Source organism: Acomys russatus, chromosome 4 (genome assembly GCF_903995435.1).
Source record: "Acomys russatus chromosome 4, mAcoRus1.1, whole genome shotgun sequence".
Classification (NCBI taxonomy): Eukaryota; Metazoa; Chordata; class Mammalia; order Rodentia; family Muridae; genus Acomys; species Acomys russatus.
In genome coordinates this window covers 41,169,022-41,188,761 of record NC_067140.1, presented here as the reverse complement: position 1 = coordinate 41,188,761, position 19,740 = coordinate 41,169,022, and the positions used below count along the sequence as shown (strand labels likewise).

The 19,740-nt window shown below is 47.5% G+C and overlaps 1 protein-coding gene across 3 annotated transcripts; it reads right to left on the bottom strand.

Annotated features, from left to right (window-relative positions):
* Positions 1-6,662: 6,662 nt before the first annotated feature.
* Lmo2 (LIM domain only 2) lies at positions 6,663-18,644 on the bottom strand. 3 transcript variants are annotated; one of them, XM_051144260.1, is made up of 4 exons: positions 18,496-18,644; positions 17,409-17,628; positions 11,729-11,944; positions 6,663-7,326 (listed from the first exon to the last, which is right to left on the bottom strand). In XM_051144260.1, exons 2-4 carry the CDS (start codon positions 17,447-17,449, stop codon positions 7,107-7,109), a joined length of 477 nt encoding a protein of 158 aa, XP_051000217.1. In that variant the 5' UTR covers positions 17,450-17,628; positions 18,496-18,644; the 3' UTR covers positions 6,663-7,106. The 3 variants fall into 3 exon arrangements, with proteins under 3 accessions (XP_051000217.1, XP_051000218.1, XP_051000216.1); XM_051144261.1 differs by lacking the exon at positions 18,496-18,644 and adding an exon at positions 17,992-18,193; XM_051144259.1 differs by lacking the exon at positions 18,496-18,644 and adding an exon at positions 17,881-17,945.
* Between the last annotated feature and the right edge of the window lie 1,096 nt (positions 18,645-19,740).

Genomic DNA, 19,740 nt, shown 5'->3' with positions numbered 1-19,740 from the left:
CATAACCAAAACCAACTTGGCTTACATATCCTGAATCACTGTCCACTGAGGGTAGCCAAGGCAGGGACTCAAGTCAGAAAGGATGCAGGAGGTGACCCAGAGGCCATGGAGGAGTGCTGCTTCCTGGCTTGCTCCTCATGGCTTGTTCAGCCTACTCTCGTATAGAACCCCAAACCATCAGCCCAGAGTGGTCCCACCCACAATACACTGGGCCCTCCCACACCATTTGCTAATTAAGGAAATGCTCTACTGGCTTGCCTACAGCCTGACCTCATAGAAACAGTTTCTCAGTTGAGGATCCCAGCTCTCAGATGGCTCTAGCCTGTGTCAAGTTGACATCAAACTGGCCAGCACACCAGGTGTCTTCCTTGATCAGTCTCTATATGTCTAGTCAGGGTTACTCTAGAACCTGAAGCTCACCATTACTGCTAGTCTAGCTAGCCAGCTTGCTCTGAGAAACCTCCTGCCTCTGCCTCCCATGCACTGAGGTTACAGGGATGACAGCACACTCTTCCAGCTTTTACACAGGTTCTTAAGAACCAAGTCCAGGCCTCAGGGCCACACGGCAAGTATTTCACTAACTGAGCTATTTCACCAGTTCCTAATGATGGGTTTTGTTGTTGTTGTTATTTGTTTATTTATATTTTTATTTGTAACATTGTTTATCCATGGTTACTGGGTTCAGAATGGAACCACAGTTGTCAGGTCTCTTGAGTCTTCTTTAATCTAAAACATTTCACAGACTTTCACTACCTTTTATTGCTTTAACATTTTCAAAGGCTAGGACTCTCCTTGCGCCTCTCGAAAACAGAATGTGGGCCATGGAGATGGCTCAGCGGGTAAAGGCATCTGCTGCAAAGTGTGACACAAGGACGTACATGAAGGAAGGAGAGAACCAACTCCAACAAGTTGACTGATTTACACGGGAACAGTGTGACACATGTGGGTTCACGTGCACATACACACACACATAATACATGAGTAGATCTGACTCATTTATTTAATTACAGAAAAGTCCATCTTCCCATTCCTCCCTTACCCCATAAACATTTACTCCTTTTCCACATGTGTAACTCTGGCCTATATGGTGTCGGCGAAGAGCTAGAAGCTTTATAAATATAAACTCAAATACACATAAAAGCCCTCTGTGGCCATTTCTATTTATTGTCGCTTGCTGAGGAAATTGAAGCCCAAACAGGTGAACTCACTTGCCTGAGCTCTGCCAGCTAGTGTGCAACAGAGGCAAGCCCTAGCCACAGGGTTCTTAACCTTGTGGGCTGCTAGTTGGAGATCAGGCCTTCCTCCCAAATGAAGTGTATTTTCTTTAATTTCTTTATCTTTATTTCATGTGCATTGGTGTTTTGCCTGCACGTGTGTCTGTGTAAGGGTGTCAGAGTCCCTAGAGCTGGAGTTATAGACAATGATGGGCTGTTGTGTCAGGGCTGGGAATTGAACCTGGGTCCTCTTGAAAAGAAGCCAATGCTCTTGACCATTGGGCCATCTAGGGGGCAAAGTGGAAAATAAAACAAAGGAAATGAGCTAGGCAATAAATGCTGTGGAAACTTGGAGGAGACTCCAGTGTCATGAGCATTGGGCTGTCATGTTGGTGATCGGAGGACACCAGGATAAAAGGAGCTGGTGGAGAGCCGGGCGTGGTGGTGCACTCCTTTAATCCCAGCACTCGGGAGGCAGAGGCAGGCGGATCACTGTGAGTTCGAGGCCAGCCTGGTCTACAAAGTGAGCCCAGGATGGCCAAGGATACACAGAAAGACCCTGTCTCGAAAAACCAAAAAAAAAAAAAAAAAAAAAAAAAAAAAAAAAAAAAGGAGCCAGTGGTGCTCTTGTACGGAGGTCACAGTACCTCAGATTAGAAGCAGTCCATCACCACCACCTCCTCCTCCCTCCATCAGTCCCTTCCTCCCCCCATCCCTCAGAAGAGGATCTCACTATGTTGTCCAAGCTTGCCTCCTGGGTTACCACCACACCATCTTAGCAGCAATTTTGTGTGTGTGTGTGTGTGTGTGTGTGTGTGTGTGTGTAGGTGTAACCACCTGTGCAAGGATGTGAAGAGGCCATAAAAGGACAATGACCACCCTATCTTATTCCCCAAGACAGTATCTCTCACTGCACCTGGAGACTGCCATTTTTTGGTAGACTGGCTAACCAGCAAACCCCAGTGACAGACCCCCACCCCCACCCCGCACTCCCAATCCCTTACTCTCCCCGAGCAGAGCACTGAGGTGACAGGCATGCACAGCCACACACAGGCCTTTTTACGTGAGTGCTGAAGTTATGAACTCAGGTCTCGCGCTTGTACACTAAGTGCTCCTACCCACCGAGCCATCGAGCCAGCCTCGGCAGCAATTTCTCACTGAAGTCAGAAAACAACCCACCACGAGGGAATCGAGGGAATCGAGGGAATCGAGGGACTCGTAGATGCGCAGACTGATGAGTCCCATTAAAAACAGGTCCTGATCCTGTAGATTTGCGGTCCAGCCCAGGAGCATGCCTGGTAGCGGCTTTTCCTGTTACCTGGGAGACTGGGTCACTAACCTCTGCAAGTAGAAACAGTAAGAACACCTCCTGAAGGGGGTGCCTAAGCTAAGAGTTCAAGGCCAAGTCAGAGGCCAGTGAAATCCATTCCAGGCCCGAGCTTATGCCTGGCACAGTTGCATAAGCACACACTGTGAGAAAACAGAACTAAAGATCACTCTGGTGATTGAACCCTCTTGTATCCTAAAACACGAGTTCTACCACTGACCGACAGTGGTAGCCAAGGCCCGGAACTGGAACTGACCAGCCCTAGCCCCACTCTAGCCAATTTCCAAGCCTCCACTAATGCTCTGAGATCACCTATGGACACATCCTTCCAGGTCCCCAGCTCCTTGGTCTCCCACACAAGCTTTTTCCAGGTACAGGGCACTGCAAATGCTACCTCCTTGTCCTTGTAGACAACCATTGCTGGGCTGATTTGTTGTCTTTGCTCTCACAGTACTTTTCATATCTTTATTATGTGCTAATTTTTTCATTTTTGTGCTTTGTTGGTGTTTCCCAATAGACTAAGCTCAAGCATCCTATAGTGGGAGAAGAGAAAGGTATTGATCTTTTGTTTGGTGATGAGAGGGCTTTTTGCTTGTTTCTGTTTCAAGAAAAAAATAATACTTATTTGCAATATAAACTAGTCCTGTTGCTGGCTGAGGATGTGTTTGTGTGTGTGTGTGTGTGTGTGTGTGTGTGTGTGTGTGTGTGGTGTGTGTTCGAACAGGGTTACAATATAAACAAAGAACTGCTGCTGACTCAGGATGCATGTGTGGAGGCGCACAAATTTTCATTCATAAGATCATAAAGCAAAAGTGGCTACTCTCTGGTAAGCTCTCATTTATGCTCTGGCACATCTTCCTGTAGAGTGAGATGGGGGTGGATAGGCAGCAGGGCGCAGGCTTGAGAGGAGCAGGGAGAGCAGCCTGCCCCTGCTGGCCTGGAGGACCTCAGACAAGTGGCTTAGCCTGCCTAGGCTTCAAGCTCCTCCACTGGACCACACAGGTAACAGTGAACAGAAGCCTTGGGGAGGGCTCAGTGAATTCAAGGAGTTAATTGTTGTGAAGATCTGCGAGCGAGCATCTGGCCCAGGAAGTGCCGCCTGGCTTACTAAGTAGTCCTGTCATTGTAACTAAACCCAAGACATCAGCTGCTAAATCTCTCCAACTGGCGTTCTCTGGGAGCCTAAGCTTTGCTGAGAAGCACAGGGAGTTACTAGAGCAATGGAGGAAGCTGCTTCCACAGGAGGAGAGAGGAAGCACACTTCCCGGAAACTGATGGAGCAAGGTGTGGGCCAGGGAAGGGAGAGTGCCCAGCTCGCTTACACTGGCTGGGCCGGGACACATTCAGGCCAGGATGCCAGGGAAAGGCTCTGGGAACTGGCCTCCTCTTGTCTCTTTCTCTGCAATCTGTTAGGTGTTAGCTCCTGGAGGCCTGGGGTGGTTTTCTGCAAACACTCTGCTTATGTACCTGTAAGGACCAGCAGGACGGCTCGGTGGTGGGCATAGGTGCCTGCACAGTTCCAATGCCCTGCATTCATTTTCCAGATCCTATACTGTGGCAGAAGAAAGCTGACTCCCCAGAGTTTGAGATGTCCTCTTGCCTCCACAAGTGCACCATGGCGCCAGAGCGTACACACAAAAATAAATAAGTGTAGAAAATAAAAGAAGAAATAAAAAAAAAAAAAAGAAGGAAGAAGGAAAAAAATGAAAGAAAATAAAGAGAGGGCGTCTGTGATCACTTTGTTAGGATGGTGAAGGTCTGGGCTAGTTACCTCTTAAAATTTAACATGAGTTATAGTATAGTTGGAGGTTTGCAATAAAGTTTACATTACCCAGGGGAAGATCATTTCATTTTTATTTAATATTGGGTATAGCCAGGTGTGATGGCACATATCTACAATACTAGCACTCAGGAGTCAGAAGGAGGAGCATTTGCCAGCCAGGGTTACATAGTGAGTGCTGGGCTATCCTGGGCAACAGGGAGACTCTGTCTCAAACAAAATCTAAGAAAAACAATTACATAACGAAAGCACTATTACTATCAGCACCGGTGTGGTTAAAACATCAGACTGACAACTGTAACATCTGCCTAGCAGGCTTGAAGGCTTTGGTTCAATCTCGAACGTCGTAAAAAATATATTTGAACACACACATACTTGCAAAAAAAAAAAAAAAAAAGTATAACAAAACAGGTATACAGATTGAAAATATTTGTGCAACTTCAACCTCGCCGGGGTTACTTACCTGTCAAGTGGAAGAGGGAAGCTCAGGTCACATACGATGACAGCCTGCGGCATGGGAATGGGAGTAGATGTAAAAGGCTGGTGCAGCGTTTCCTTCACGGAGGAAATACAGGTTCAGCTCACGGTGACGTACCGGACTTTACATGTGCTAGTACTGTGTAGCACTTCAGTTAAAGTGGCAATGTCTTAGATTTTAGTTTTTGAATATGAATCCTCCATTTTTTTTTTTAATCCCGCTGCCACATTCAACTAGATATAATTAAACAGGAGAACACGAGTTTTTAAAAGAAATGTTAGGCTGAATTGTGACTGGTGTTAGATGAAGAACGTGCTCAGTTCCAGGCCCTTGAGTGAGCAGTGCTGTCTACAAGTGTGAATTCCTCTGCGGTGAACCTTCACCTCCCATACTCAATGCAAACAGTTTAGAATGCACGATCCTGCTAGCTGGGAGGTGACGCAAAATAGCCATTTATAGACTCCAGAGCACGAGTCAAAATGGCCCCCAGGGGCTGTTCCAGGACAGACGGCCCCTTGCTGAGCTCCCGCTTCTGTGTTTTGCATCTGTCTCCAGCATCATTATGGTGATGCTGAGAACCTGGCCCCGGGACTGCGGTTTGAGAACTGCCAAGTTGGAGCAAACATCCCCTCCCCGGGAGCACCTGACGGCCACCTAGGCTGCAGTGTGATATAATTGGATTCACTTTAAATAGGCCACCTTAAGCAGTCAGATCTCCCAACCACTTTGAGCATTTTACAGGCCAAGAGAGACATGGCTTCATTACTCCTTCTCAAGAATTAAAGAAAAAAAGCTCCGATGACAGAGATGTTAAAGCACTTTCAAGTTAATTAAAGATAGCTTTAGCTGCGTGTTTCTGACATCTTGATAATTAAGCACATCTAGACTCACTGCTGTTTGCCAACGGTTTTATGAAATAATTGGAAGTATATTCTTCTTGGAGGTTTGTCATCCCCAGGGACGCCCTTAGGGGCGTGGGTTGAGGAATGACCAGCAGGTGGCGCTTGAAGTCAGATCACGCCCCCTGATGCTGGGTGCGGGTGAACTCAGCCCAGGCGCCCAGCTTTAAATCCTCAAAGTAAGGTCCTCTTAACCACGTGTCATAAAACACCCTGAGACACACATCTTGGAAAATAGAAACGTCAAGCTCAGCATCTTTGCCACATTTCAAGCCAGGTAATTACCTTCTCTCCCAAAGGGAATCTATTTTATGTATTTGTGTGCTTTCTAGGTTACAAGTTTCCCAGAGGCAATGATCTTGCTGCCTTCCACTCACTCCACACAAGGCCAAAGTGAAATGCACGTTTTACAATAACAACTTAATTATTCTATATCCCTCTGAGCTACGTGATGGCCTGTTATATAATTGCCGGTAATACAGAAACCTATATAAACCTCATATAAACCCTTGCAATAAATGGAAGCTTTTATTTGACCTAGAAATAAATTGCTTATTTACTTCACCTTTCCAAGAGAAAAAAATCAAACCATTTCCCTGCTAGTCTAAATTGTAAGTCATTTCACAGTGACAGCAACATTGCACTTTAGCTTGTCATTTTTATTAAGTCATCAGAATTGAGATTTTTTAATGACACACAACAAGTACTTTGATATAATCTAAGATAATAAAATAGTTGAACAACTTTGACTTTTCTTAAGATTTACATTTGTATAGAAACAATCTGTGGGGTGCCTCACCTCAGAATGAAGGTGTCTAAAAGCAGTGACTCGCCAGCATTGCTTTAAATATTTGTCTGGTTGAAAGATGCGTATTTCATTCCCAACTGAAATGTACCTCCATGCAGTTTCCCTTGGCTTCAGAGCTTTAGGCCATGGGAAGGTGACCAAGAGAAACAGAATGACTACTTGTGTCTCTGTCCTTCCCCAGTGTGAAGGAGAGTGATTGGAACAGGGTGGTTACCAAAGCCAGGAAGAAATTAATCACACATCTCTAGCCCATGAACGACAAGGTCATGTCTAATCTTTACCCAGCTCTGCCTAGCTGGGAACTCCTATCTCGATGGCACAGTGCATGCAGGTTCCCAAATATCCCCTCCACTGATCTTGTCAGTTACTATGGATAGTCTGTGACCATAAATTCTCTCTAAGGGCTTGGTCTTTTTGTCACTGAAGTCCCAGCCTTTGTGTTATGTCAAGTGGATGCTATGTCTTAGAGCCCAGGGAGAGTCCACAATCTCCCGAGAAATGCCTCACCCACCCTCAGGCTCCCAAAGTGCCTAAGAATGAAGATCCCACTGAGACAGTGTCTTCACTGAACACCTCCCCGAAGGCACCTGGGACTCTGGCCTAGATCATTCCATTGATCTTAGTCCACTCATAGATGTCTTGTTCACACACTATGTCGGAGTTGATGAGAAGGTATCTGTCACCCACACAGAAATGCTTCTGACAGGCAGCGCACTTGAAGCACTCCAGGTGGTACACTTTGTCTTTCACTCGCATTGTCATCTCATAGGCACGGATCCTCTTGTCACAGGAAGCGCAGAGACCGTCTTGACCAAAAAGCCTGGGGCAAAAAGAAAAGAAAAAAGCTAAGAGTCAGGGGCAGAGAAAACAGAAAGACGGGATTAGCAATGGCCTCCCTCTATCTATCAGGACTCCACACAAAACCAAGGAAAGGCTGGACCTAGTCGGATACAGTGGTACGCATCTGTAATCCTAGCACTCAGGTGGCTGAGACCGGAGGATGGTAAGTTCCAAGCCAGACTAGGACATACAATGATACGCTACTTAAAAATAAAAATCAAACAAAAAAGCTGAACCTAGATGACTCTCTCCCTGAAAGTAGAGAGGATAGGCTGGGTGACCCTGTGCATTTTGTTTTTTGTTATTCCTCTCTTCCCTATGTGGTCCAGCTATGGAAGAGATGCAACCGAAGTGGCTAGTGAGAAGTTCGGCAGGCAGTGCCAGAGGCACTTGCACTGCAGAAGAGGAGCTGGGGCCAGCCCTCGGAGGGGCAACGCAACAGGAATGCAACAACATGGGCATTATTATGAGGCTCCCAATTCTACCACATCAGCAGCTACTAATTTCACCCATTGGAAAGTGTGCCTTGAGTCACTTCCCCACCCCCAATCTGCAAAGTCCGTGTTCACATGACCATTCACTGGAGCCCCAGCTGCCAGGAGACAGGAGTATCCCGGGAATCGAGCAATATCACTAATCAAGCCTCAGAGACCCAGAGGACAAACAGCATCTCTCCATGATGCACAGAAGACCTTCATTCATGCTCCTCCTAGAGAGATGACTTTTCTCACATCTAAATCAAGTTTTTCCTTAGCCTCAGGGCATCGGCCACTTAATTGAGCAACATTTAGAGTTAGGGTGTGAGAGGCAACTTAGCAGAAGTCAGTGGAAAGGGTCTCAGTGAGCTGGTTGGGGACTCCCAACATTGGCAGCATACAGGAACTTGTTAGAAACGCAAACCCTCAACTATCCCTATCCCTGGCAGAGACACCTAAAGAAGGCTCAGCAGATTGTGGACTAACAATCTAATGATGGTTAACCTTTGAAGACTAGAAGAACCCCAGGACAAGAGCCAGAAGATAGTTTGGCCTTGGATTTCTCCAAGCCATTCTATCATCTACCTTGCTTAGATGTGAGTCCAAAACCTAGGGCATGCCAGCACACCAGAGGGCAACGACTGAGCCAAAACTGGCCATTCAAACACATCCCAGGTGTGCTTCCAACTGCTGCTACAGGGCCATTTTTACATGGGGCTTGTAGCATAGCATGTCAGCATGCAGCTTCCAAGTAAGGTCTTTATGACCATTTCCAGTAAATGCTTGTCCTCGTTAGAAGTTCTTACCAACTTACAAAATGGGAGCATCATCTGTTGCACCCTAAGAGGATGTGCGGGGAGGTGAAGACATCTGCCAAAGTTTACAACATCTGGCCAGAAGGAATGGCCTGTAAGAGGGATCTGTGAGTGGACAGCTAGCTCAGCAGCAGCAGGGGCAAGGCCCATCTCTCTCCTGGATCCCACTTTCTGTGCTGGAAGCAGAACACTGCATCCTACATGGTGGAGCTGAAGACAGCTGTCACGTTGGAGGTCACAGAGCAGAAAGAGCATTCTGGTGCCCTGACCTTTCAGTAAATTTGGGACTGAGCAGAAACACACAACTGAGAAAACACTGTGCACTGAACGGATCCAACCGCCTGACATGTAAGATCTGTAAGGAAGGAGGGAGCTTATCAAAGGAAAAGTCAGGGGGCAAATTACAACACATCAGGCAGCTAATGAATAGAGAAAGGAATAATGTTTGGAAGATAAGTCCAGGTCCCAGAATCCACCTCTAGCAGGGCAGGTGACCTGGTCCTCTCCAGGTTTCTGTGCCTTACACTGTAAGTCCAAGCCTGGAGGCAAAGGTCTCGGCAGTCCACTCCAACTCCGGTACTCCACATGCTAACAGTAATGAAGATAAGCCAGGACTTGCACTTAATGTGTGCGTTAACCTCTGGCTCAGAGAACCCATTTCTTGCCTGGATATCCCAGAAGCAGACCACCGGGGAGGATTTATGTTCAAGTGGTTGATGATGTCCTCAGGCAAAGTGGGAAAGAGGGAAGGGAGCCAAGTAGCAATCTCAGGTGCACAGCCTCTGAGGGAGCTTTGGCCCTGTGTCTGGACTTATGAAGTCTAAGTCCTATCTCCAAGTGGCCTTGAGTCCCTCTAAACTGCAGGGATGGAGAAGTCCCCTGAAGTATGGGTCTTCAGCACCAGGTTCTGGGTGAGACTTCTTATATTTCTGGGTACAACAGGCACTGGCTAGATGTAGGTGCCAGCTGTTGAAACAGACCCATGGGCTGGAGGGGACTGCCCTACATAAACATTCATGAAAACTGGATCCACGGGGACCAAGGCTGGGTGCCCATACAAGCAGATGCTAACAACACAACGCAACAGTAACAGGTTTGAGTTGTACGTAAGTAGGGGTGTGGGGGGGGCAGGGTGTTATAGGAGAGGGACTGGTCCTCAGTGGAGGACCCACTGAGGCATTCTGAACTTACCCTGTTAAAATAGCACCAGACATGCCAAAGGACTGAAGTAAACAAGTCCATGGCTAATGGACCATCCCTGAAGGAAAAAAATAAAATCGCTCCTCTGTCAAGAGGTGTCAGCGCCTTAAGCTTTCTGCTGCCCATTTTAATAACAATAATATAAATATTAAAGGGTGGCTGGGAACGAGTGCACTAATGCAGAGTTAATTAACATGTTGCCTGGGAATGTAGCAGGGAGAAGAATTATTTCGTGTCACCAAGACACAAGTTAATTAACACTGGGCTCTCCCAGACTATTTTTTTTTCCTCTCCTTTTTGAAAATGGAAAAGATTAACAAGCCCAGGCAAGGCTGCCTTTCTTCCTGAATGTTCTGTAAAACCGTGGAGATAGGGAGGAATCGGCTCCTTTGACCCTTACTGTATTTGATTTCATTTAAAAAGATTCAAATAATTCGGCAGGATGGAGGCCGGCGCCCAGTGGGAGTCATTTACTCAGCTGCTTTCGGGCTGATTTCACAGGCCTGGGGTGAGTAAAACCAGGTCTGTATTTATCTCCATCCTATTCCCTTATGACTTAAAAAAAGAAAGAAATTCAACAAAATTACACCCAGACCCATTTGCTCTCTTTTCTATTTGCCCCAAACCACTGCACTTGCAATGATTTTCATCGAAGAATGTAGGCGTGAAAAAGCTAATTCAGTCTTAGGGTGGACAGATAAGATCCCTTCAACTGTGGAATTACCAGCAAGAAGTTTTGTTTTTATTTCTTATGTGCAATGCCCTGAGAACAAATCCAGGAGGAAGAGCCACCCCAGCAGCCCAGGGCACTGGAGTCTGAAAGAGCTTCTTCCACGGGCTAGATGGTCCTAAGACACTGGAGCTGCATGCTTGGTGGCCCCTCTGCCACAGCAGGATGACAAAGAACTGACAGTTGAACAGCTGAGTAGACCTGCCAGTACAGGGTGCAGAGGTACCACCAACGCAGCTAATACAGAAATGAGAGATGCTAGAACATGCCAGGCAAAGACACTCATTGGGTACCAGGACACTCACATCCAGGGGAAATGTTCCTGCCTCACTTGGCCTTGTGCACTTCCTATTTCACCCACCCACAGCCCCATCTCCTTGTCCATTATATTGGAAAACTAATTTGGGATGCTACCACGATACATGTCAGTTATAAAAATCAGCTAACGTCTATCCCTTAAGCCATGTGCCAAGTCAAGTGTTTCATTTGTATTGTTCTAACCTTGGAAGTAGCTACAATCACTATCCCCATTTTACAGACAGGAAATGGAGGCTTGTGTACCTTGCCCAACGCCATAGCACTAGGAAGCAATGCGGCAGTGACTCAAACCTCCTGACTTTAGGCCCTTCTTCTCCTGTATACCCACCAAATGCCATCTTCCTGCTATGAGACTCAGAGCTTGGGGATCACCAGCAAGAACAAATTATTTTTAAAGTTCTTGTCAATAATATTGGAAGTCATTCAAAAGGACGTCTAAATATATGCATTTGCTTATTAAGTATTAAAATGAGGTCTTAAGAACCCACCCCCAAACTTATAGATTAACTCTCTGTACCCTCAGTTCCCAGGATATTGCCTGTTTCCCTATGTATACTTCTCCAAACCTTATCCTTTGCTCTGACCCCTACCCCAGAAGTTTGGCCTTATTCTGAATTCTGTGTTTATTCTTCTCTTACCTTTAAAGACATAGGGATTTGCCATTCAGGGATGTGTCTCTGCTAGCACAGCCACGGCAGAGGAAGAGCTCATGGCCTCTCTGCAGAGGCAGCTAAGGCCAGCCTCCACGGCCTGGCCTCCTTAGGCAGGTGGCTGCGAGCCAGAGTAGGAGCTAGAGACCACTTGTCCAAAGCCAGACATGCCCCGGGGGTGTGAGAGACATACCTGAGATAGTCTCTCCTGCACAACTTCCGTCCCAGTTTGTAGTAGAGGCGCCGCCCCACCTCTCCCAGCCGGCACCCACAGAGGTCACAGCTGAGGCAATCCTCATGCCAGTACTGGTCGATGGCTTTCAGGAAGTAGCGGTCCCCTATGTTCTGCTGGCAGCCACCACATGTCAGCAGGGATGGGGGTATCTGCAGCACCTCATCCACTGGTTCCCTGGGGAGGAGGCCAAGCATTAGGGATAACTCACCGAAGAGAGACAAACACAAGGTCCCAGAAATTGCTCTATGCCAAATGGGGAACCTTACTACATTTCCTTCCAGCAGTATAGGGAGAAAGGACTTCCTATCTAAGGACAGCCAACCTTAGATGAAGACGGGAGAGACCTTACCATTCGAAAACTCAAAAGACAGGATGCCAGGAGGTGGCCAAGACTCCTGCAGGTGGCGCTGGACCCTGGACTACATACCAGCACCCTTGTGGACACCTCTGATCTCTTCTGTTTCTTCTGCCTTCCCCTTTTACTCTCTTCTGTCTTTCCAGCCTTCCCAGGACACAGGCACTGACAAATCCCAGATAACATACTTGGGACCAAAGCAACTGATGTGTGCTAAAAATCTACAGATGATCTGTTCAATTCATCCCACCGAACCCTTCCCAAGGCACAGAATCAATGGCAGAGAAGGAATCAAAATTCTGTGAGGTTGCCTTCTCCTTTCCAAAATAGAAAATTTCCATCAATGTCTAATTACTGAGATTGAAAATTTGCCTTCCAGCCTACTTTCTGAATGCATCTTGGACTGGAGAGTTAGCTTCATGGGTAGAGAGCCAGCCTAACACGTCAGAGGCCTTAGGTTCAACTCTCCAGGACCACCTAAAGTGGGGACATAACCCTAGCCAATCCAGAGGTTGATGCTGAAGGATCAGAATTTCATGCACCCCATCAGCCTCATTGAGAGGCCAAGGGCGCCCTGCGGGGTGGCACACGCTTTTAATCCCAGCACTCTGAGGCAGAGGCAGGTGGATCTCTGTGAGTTCAAGGCCAGTCTGGTCTACAAAGCAAATCTAGGACAGCCAGGGCTGTTACATAGAGAAACCCTGTCTCAAAAAATAAAACAAAACAAAACAACAGAAGAAATGATAGAGCTTAGGGAATATTTGGGAAGAAATCTAGACCACAATGCCATTTCTTTTCTTTTCTTTTTTTTTTTTTTTTTTTTTTTTTGCGGGGTGGGGGTGTTTAAGACAGGGGTTCTCTGTGTAGCCTTGGTTGTCCTGGACTCATTTTGTAGACCAGGCTGGCCTCGAACTCACAACAATCCACCTGCCTCTGCCTCCCAAGTGCTGGCATTAAAGTCGTGCACCACCACACCCAGCCAGAATGCCATTCTTAAGCAAATAGAGGACATCAGTGAGATTTTTTTCACATCCTTTTTTTTTTTTCAATAGTTAAAATGATTTGAATAAAGTTAAATTAGTAAAGAAAGTAGAGGAGGGGGCAAACACAGACTTAGAGTGGAAGGCAATTAAATTGATTTCAAAATCTCAATCTAGGCACTTTGTTCACAGTGAGCCTGAGGGGTGTGTTTTTTCATTTAAAAGTTATATTTAGGAGGTATCGAGATGATTAGGAGGTAAGGGTGCTTGCTGCCAGCAAGCCTGGTGATCTGCAGGACCCACAGAGCGGAGGGAAAGAGCCAGCTTGGTGATGTGCAGGACCCACGGAGCGGAGGGAAAGTGCCAGTTCCAACAGGTTGTCCTTTGGCTTACTTTGCCTTTCTGGGACCTGAATACTTTTGTTTTACAAATAAGAAGATAGAACTTTCCTGAGAGAAAATGGACATGGAAGAGATGTTTGTGACATCAGTGGGAGACAGGGAACACTCCATGCTTGCTTATTAGTAATAATTAACAAGTGCTCTCTGGAATGCTATTCAAATAAACCTACTTAAAAATATATCTAGTTTTTAAAAAGATTTTTAAAATTGGTTTCATTCCTATTATGAAATGCTCAGTGGGGTTTCCTCTTGGGTGCCCTGGGGCGGTAAGTCTGTGCCTTTTTATTTGGCACTATTACCAAGTAACCCTGTGGCCTAATTGGCCAGTACCCATGTAGCTCAGCACATTATAATTAGAGACAATGAGACTCAGAGAATTCGTGTTTATATAGCACTCCAACATCTTCAGGTGGCTCTGTCTAGGACACCATTAGGCATCTGCTGTAAATACTCAGCTAAACGCTAATACCAAATCCACCATTGTCACATAAAATAGACAAATTACTTTCTTTTAGAACAGGAAGTTTGAAGCCTAGGCCAGTTTCTTTGAAAAAACAAGCAAATTAAGTCTTGGGAGGTTGTGTTGTTGTTGTTGTTGTTGTTTTAGTGCTGAAGATCAAACCCAGGTCCCTACTCATGTTAGGCAAGGGCTTCACCATTGAGATTAATTTCTCAGCTCTTGTTTGTATTGTTTTTAATGATTTATTTTTATTTTTAATTGTGTGTCTGGCCCCAGAAGGCCAGAGGCATCAGATACCCTGGAGATATGGGTACCTAATATGGGTGCTGGAAATCGAACTCGGGTCTTTGTAAGAGCTGGAGATGCTCTGAAGCATTTTAATTCCAGCGCTTGGGATTCTGGGGATCAAACTCAGGCCATCAGGCTTGGTAGCAAGCATCTTTAGCACCTGAGGCAGCTTGCAAACCCTTTTCCTCCTTTTAAAATTTAAGACAAGATCTCACTAAATTGTCCAGGCTGGCCTGGAACATTCCATTATTCTGCCTCAGCCTCTCATGTATATAGAATTACAGGTGAGATGGCCTAAAACCATAAAGACTTTTAATAAGCTGGGCATGGTGGTGCATGCCTTTAATCCCAGCAATTGGGAGGCAGAGGCAGGTGGATTGCTGTGAGTTCAAGGCTAGCCTGGTCTAAAAAATGAGTCCAGGACAGCCAAGGCTACACAGGAACCCTGTCTTGAAAAACCCGAAATAGAAAACCAACCACCACTAGAGCCTTTGTTTCCATAGAGCACATGTGAGCACTTCTGTCCTCCAGTCTGAAACGTAGCTAAGATCCTTGACCTATTAAACTGCACCAACTCAGAGCCAAATCTCTTCCCTTTGCAAAGCTCATGGTCCTTCCTGCTTCGGGATTTTAAAAACACCCAGAGATATCCCATCATGCTCCATATGCAGACGGCTGACGTTACTACCAGCCAACTGTAGAAGAGAAGAATCTGTACTTAGCTGGAACAAAATTCCCCAGAATTAAAGTGACCTGCAGGGAAGCACGAGTGCTCACCAACTGCATGATAGAGGACATCTATGTTCATGAATTCTGGCTTCCTGTGTCCATTCTGCCTTGGTGTGTGCATAGCCAAGCATCGATCTGAATCTGGAGATGTGATGGGGAAGGCCCAAGCTGGCTTTGAGCAAGCACGCAGTAAGGCAGCTGGGAGTAGAGTGAGTTGCAGTAAGAAAAGGGGTCTGAGGGCAGACAAGGCCAGGCCAGGCCACTGATTCAATCTTTTTATAATTAACGACGACGTGACATTATCACTGATGAACAATTCAAGCCAAAGACTGAATGAGATTCACCTTAACTTAATATTTGATATTCTCCCACCAGCCTATCTCTTTAGCTTTGATTTCTGTCAAACTTTCTCAACAATTTCAAAAAATAAAAAAGAAGGGGCAATCTTCTGCCCACCTTTGCCACCTGGCTTGTCCATCTTCAGTTGCAGCCTCTCTTCACTAGGCACATACTGGGAAAGATGAACTGTCAGCAGGCCTCTTGGACTAGGCACTCACTATTATAGCCTGGAGATACCTTTTGGTTTTCTAGTTTTGGGGGGGGGGGAGAGGGGGGAGGCACAAATTTTGGAAAGTGCAAACTTCCTTTACAGAACCCAACCCTCAGGCTGGAGAGATGGCTCAGCAGTTTAGGGTGTTTTCTGCTCTTCCAAAGGACCCAAGTAGGAGTCTCCACACCCAAAACAGTGGGCCACAACCCACAACCACCTGTAACTCTGGCTCTAGGGGGTCCCTCACCTCTGGCCTCCAGGGCACCTGCACTCAGGTGCATACACACACACACACACACACACACACACACACACACACACACACACACACAATTTAATAATAAACTATTTTGTTAAGGAGCCGACCTCTGTAGATTGAACTTCTGTTCACAGCTAGGTTGTGCTGCTGGAAAAGCCGTCAACACCAGTTTACCAGACAGACTCCCTCACAGTCTAGTACTGTGTCTTGTCCAGCTTCTGAAATCTCAGGGCTCAGATGTTCTTCTAAATTTATTTTTAAAAGGGAACAAGCTATGGACACCGACTTGTTTTTATAAAGGGTTGTTGTTCTCCTGCAATTTTAAGGAAGCTGGTCTTTATGTCAACAAACCTAGCTCCTTTCCGAGCTGGTGTCTTAACCTTCAAGACTGAAGAGTGAGGTTTATATTCTTGCTGGATCGTGGGACTTCCTGTGTTTTATGAGAACACGCTGGGTTTTTAATGCTGTGGACTGAGGGTAAAACCCAGGTAAATAAACACCACAGAAGGCTGAAATTGAAGGAGGAGGTGAGTGGGGAACTTCAGCAGGAAAGCACAATTCTTTTAAAGCAGGAAAAGAAAAGGGGATGGGGGTGGGGAAGCCACCAAAACAAATGCGTCTTAAAAGCCCAAATGGACAAGTCATTAACCAACTCCTTTGGTCTTGTGTTAACAAATCCCTTCAAAGGATTAGATGGGGACTTCAAAGGAATAAAAACTCAAAACCAGACAGCTAATGACTCTTAAAAGGGCATTTTCGTGGACGTGAAAATAATGATACCTTAAGCACTCACGGCTCCCCTTGCTAAGACTAGAGAGTGGGCTAGGGTATGGGCTGGGGCCTGGGGATGCTCTTTGCAGACCAATGCAAAGCTCAGAGCTCATTACAGCTCTGGTTTGCTGACCTCAAGCCCTTCGGAGAATTTCATGAGATTCTGTTCCCCAGAAAAATATACCTAGACCAAAAGAAAAAGGAAAAAAAAAAAAAAAAAAAAAAAAAAAAAAGCACTGACTTTCGAGGTTCTCATGCCCACACTAGGAGACTCCAGGGAGGGCCGAGTGCGTACCCGGAGGAACTCTGAATTAGCTATTCTAGAAGTCTCTGGAGGCCAGAACCAGTTCCCAGGTGGACAGGTGGACCTCATCAACTGCCCACATTTGCGCTACTTGAAGCCGGGTAGGAAGGAGACTGTCAGGGATCCCAGGGACATTCTGGTTGGAGTGCACCCCCACTTCAGGGCCAAATGGACCAAAAGAAAAGGAACCCTCCGGGGAAGGGTAAGAGGCGAGGAAGCAGAATCCAGCCCTCCATTCTTCCTGCACTGCACCTGTCCTTCGAAGCTCTGGGAGCTTGCTCCTGGGCAAACTTTTTGGCCCTGGTGAAGGTTTGGGGAGCTTTCCAGATAGCCCAAAGCAGTCCGCAGGCTCGCCGGCCGACCTCAGTTACTGCTTCCGCCGTCCAGTCCTTCTCCGTGTCTCCAGAGTCACCCCTGAGGCAGGGGAGCCCCTGCGACACCGAAGGACCAAGGGCACCCTGCGGGCGCGCACCTGGAGTTAGTCCCTCGCGCCTAGCCTGGGACCCGAAGTGGGGTGCGGGGACAAGAGCGCCACACTTACTCAGAGGGGTCCAGGCTCTTCCTTTCGATGGCCGAGGACATTGGGGAGGAAGGCGGCGTGCCAGGGGTTGGGGGCGCTCCCTTTGTGGCGCGTAGTTGACCGCCTGCCTGGACTCGGACCCCCTCGGGTGCTCGGGCGCCGCCGCTCCTGCGCCTCCTCTTGCTTGGTCGCTCCGCCGGCGATCTCGCCCCTCCACACTCAAGGACAGTCACTGCGCTCCCTTCAAACGCCAAAGAGAGAGAGAGAGAGAGAGAGAGAGAGAGAGAGAGAGAGAGAGAGAGAGAGAGAGAGAGAGAGAGAGAGAGAGAGAGGAGAGAGAGAGAGAGAGAGAGAGAGAGAGAGAGAGAGAGAGAGAGAGAGAGAGCGCTAATCACTCCGCTGCCCTGAGCCGGCGGCCGAGGCAGGGGGCCGGGGAGCAGCCCGGTCTCCCTCCGGCGACTGCCGCAGCTGCCGCTGCTGCTCAGGACTTAACCTTCCATCCCGGTCCCGCTGCCGTCACAGCCACCGCCGCCGCCGCCGCCGCCGCCCGGTCCCGATCGCGCGCAGTCGCCGGCTCCGCCCGGTCACCCCGAGCCCCTCGCACCTTCTCCGGGGTCGGGGCGCCGAGGGCAGAAAGGGGGCGGCGGCCTGGGGGCGGAGAGCGGACCGCGCGGCTCTCCCCAGGCTCCCTCCTCGCTTGCAAAGGTCTATTTTCGCTCAGCTTCCCTCTGTCTCTGGTTTCATTTCCTTTTTCCTGATCACGATTCAAATACAATAGAAGGAAATCACATTTAAAGAGACAGCTGCCCGCCCCCTCCCCCTTTTTTTCTTCCTTTTTTTTTTTAAACGGGGCTCCTGGGGATTAGCAATCCAAACAGCGGCGGCAGAAGCAGCCGCAGCAACGGCCCAGACTTGGCTTCTTAAAGGGGCCCGCGGCAGAGACCGAGAGTCTCCCTTGAGCGCCTCTCCAGGGGCAAGAAGCTGGGCTGCTACTAAACCATCCTTTTCAGGGTTCCCCTTCTTCTGCCTTTCCCTTTTCGTTTCAGGCTGAAAGTAACCACCCGGCCGCTCCAGCAAGAAAGAAAAGACAAGAATGTGAAATAAGCACCTGCAGAAATGCAAGCGTAGCTAGTGACTGGCTCGCGTGTTCTCGTCTCGGGTTCGAGGTCCCAAATCCACCGCCGCGGTGCTCTGCGATGCCCCGGACAGCGCGCCTATTGCTGGCGATGTGCTAGCGCCTGCGACTGCGCTCCAGAGAGGGCACGCGAGCTGTGCGATCAGGGACCTCACGCGCTGGGTGCGCCTGAGCAGAACTGGGGACAGCTAAATCCCGTGGGGAGGGTGGCTGGGAGGGACCACGCTGTCCGGGTCTCCTCTCCATCTGCTAGCCGCAGAATTCCCTCCCTCAGCATCTTTCAAAGAGCGGACTCCAGTGGTTAGGCTGGCTATCTCTGTAAAGTGCCAGCAGTACTCGGACCAGAGGAAGTGCCTTTCCAATAATCAAGAACCTTACAGTTGTTACTTACTAATTTTTGCCCTATATAAAGCAAAGAAAAAGACAGGTTTCTCCTTCAAGCTCGAAGACAAGTTCTTGAAGGAGAAAGAAATGCAGAAGGGAAGAGGGGAACTCTAGCTAACTGCTTTTCCAGGAAGAAAAACTTGGGTTCCTCTAGACTTCGAGTTTCTTGAAACTGAGTTCAGAAGGCCCGTTAGCTTATGATGATGCCAGTCTTCCGGCTTGTAGAGAGGAAACTCCCAAGTGCTTTCAGAATCCATTGTTAAATAAGAACAGCCTGGATCAAGGCCATAGGCATCTCACGCCCATTTTACAGATTGTTTTTGCGCAGCCTAGACCAGCTCACCCTGGAAGATGACTGTGGAACTCAGAAGTGAATTCCTTGATTCCTCTTACAGAGCCAAATCCTCAATGACTTCTCACGAGTAGTAACTTGTGTGCATGCCCTTGTGTTGGTACAAAACCCACCTTCGATATATAAAAAGGCATTCTCCTATTTAGGTCCTTGGGGTTTTTTGTTTTGTTTTTGTTTTTGTTGTTGTTGTCATTGTTGTTGTTTTGTTTTTAATTAAAAACCAAAAATCTTTACAATGTTTATATGATAAATGCATAACTTGTTATTCTACTTTCATTTCTGTCCGAGGTGAAAATGAACATTGCTCGTAGTGGCGCACACCTTTAACCCCAGCACTTGGGAAGCAGAGGCAGGCAGATCTCTGTGAGTTCGAGTCAGCTCGGTCTACAACGGGAGTCCTGGTCAGCCAAGGCTATCCACATAGAAACCCTGTCTTGAGAAGAAGAAGAAGAAGAAGAAGAAGAAGAAGAAGAAGAAGAAGA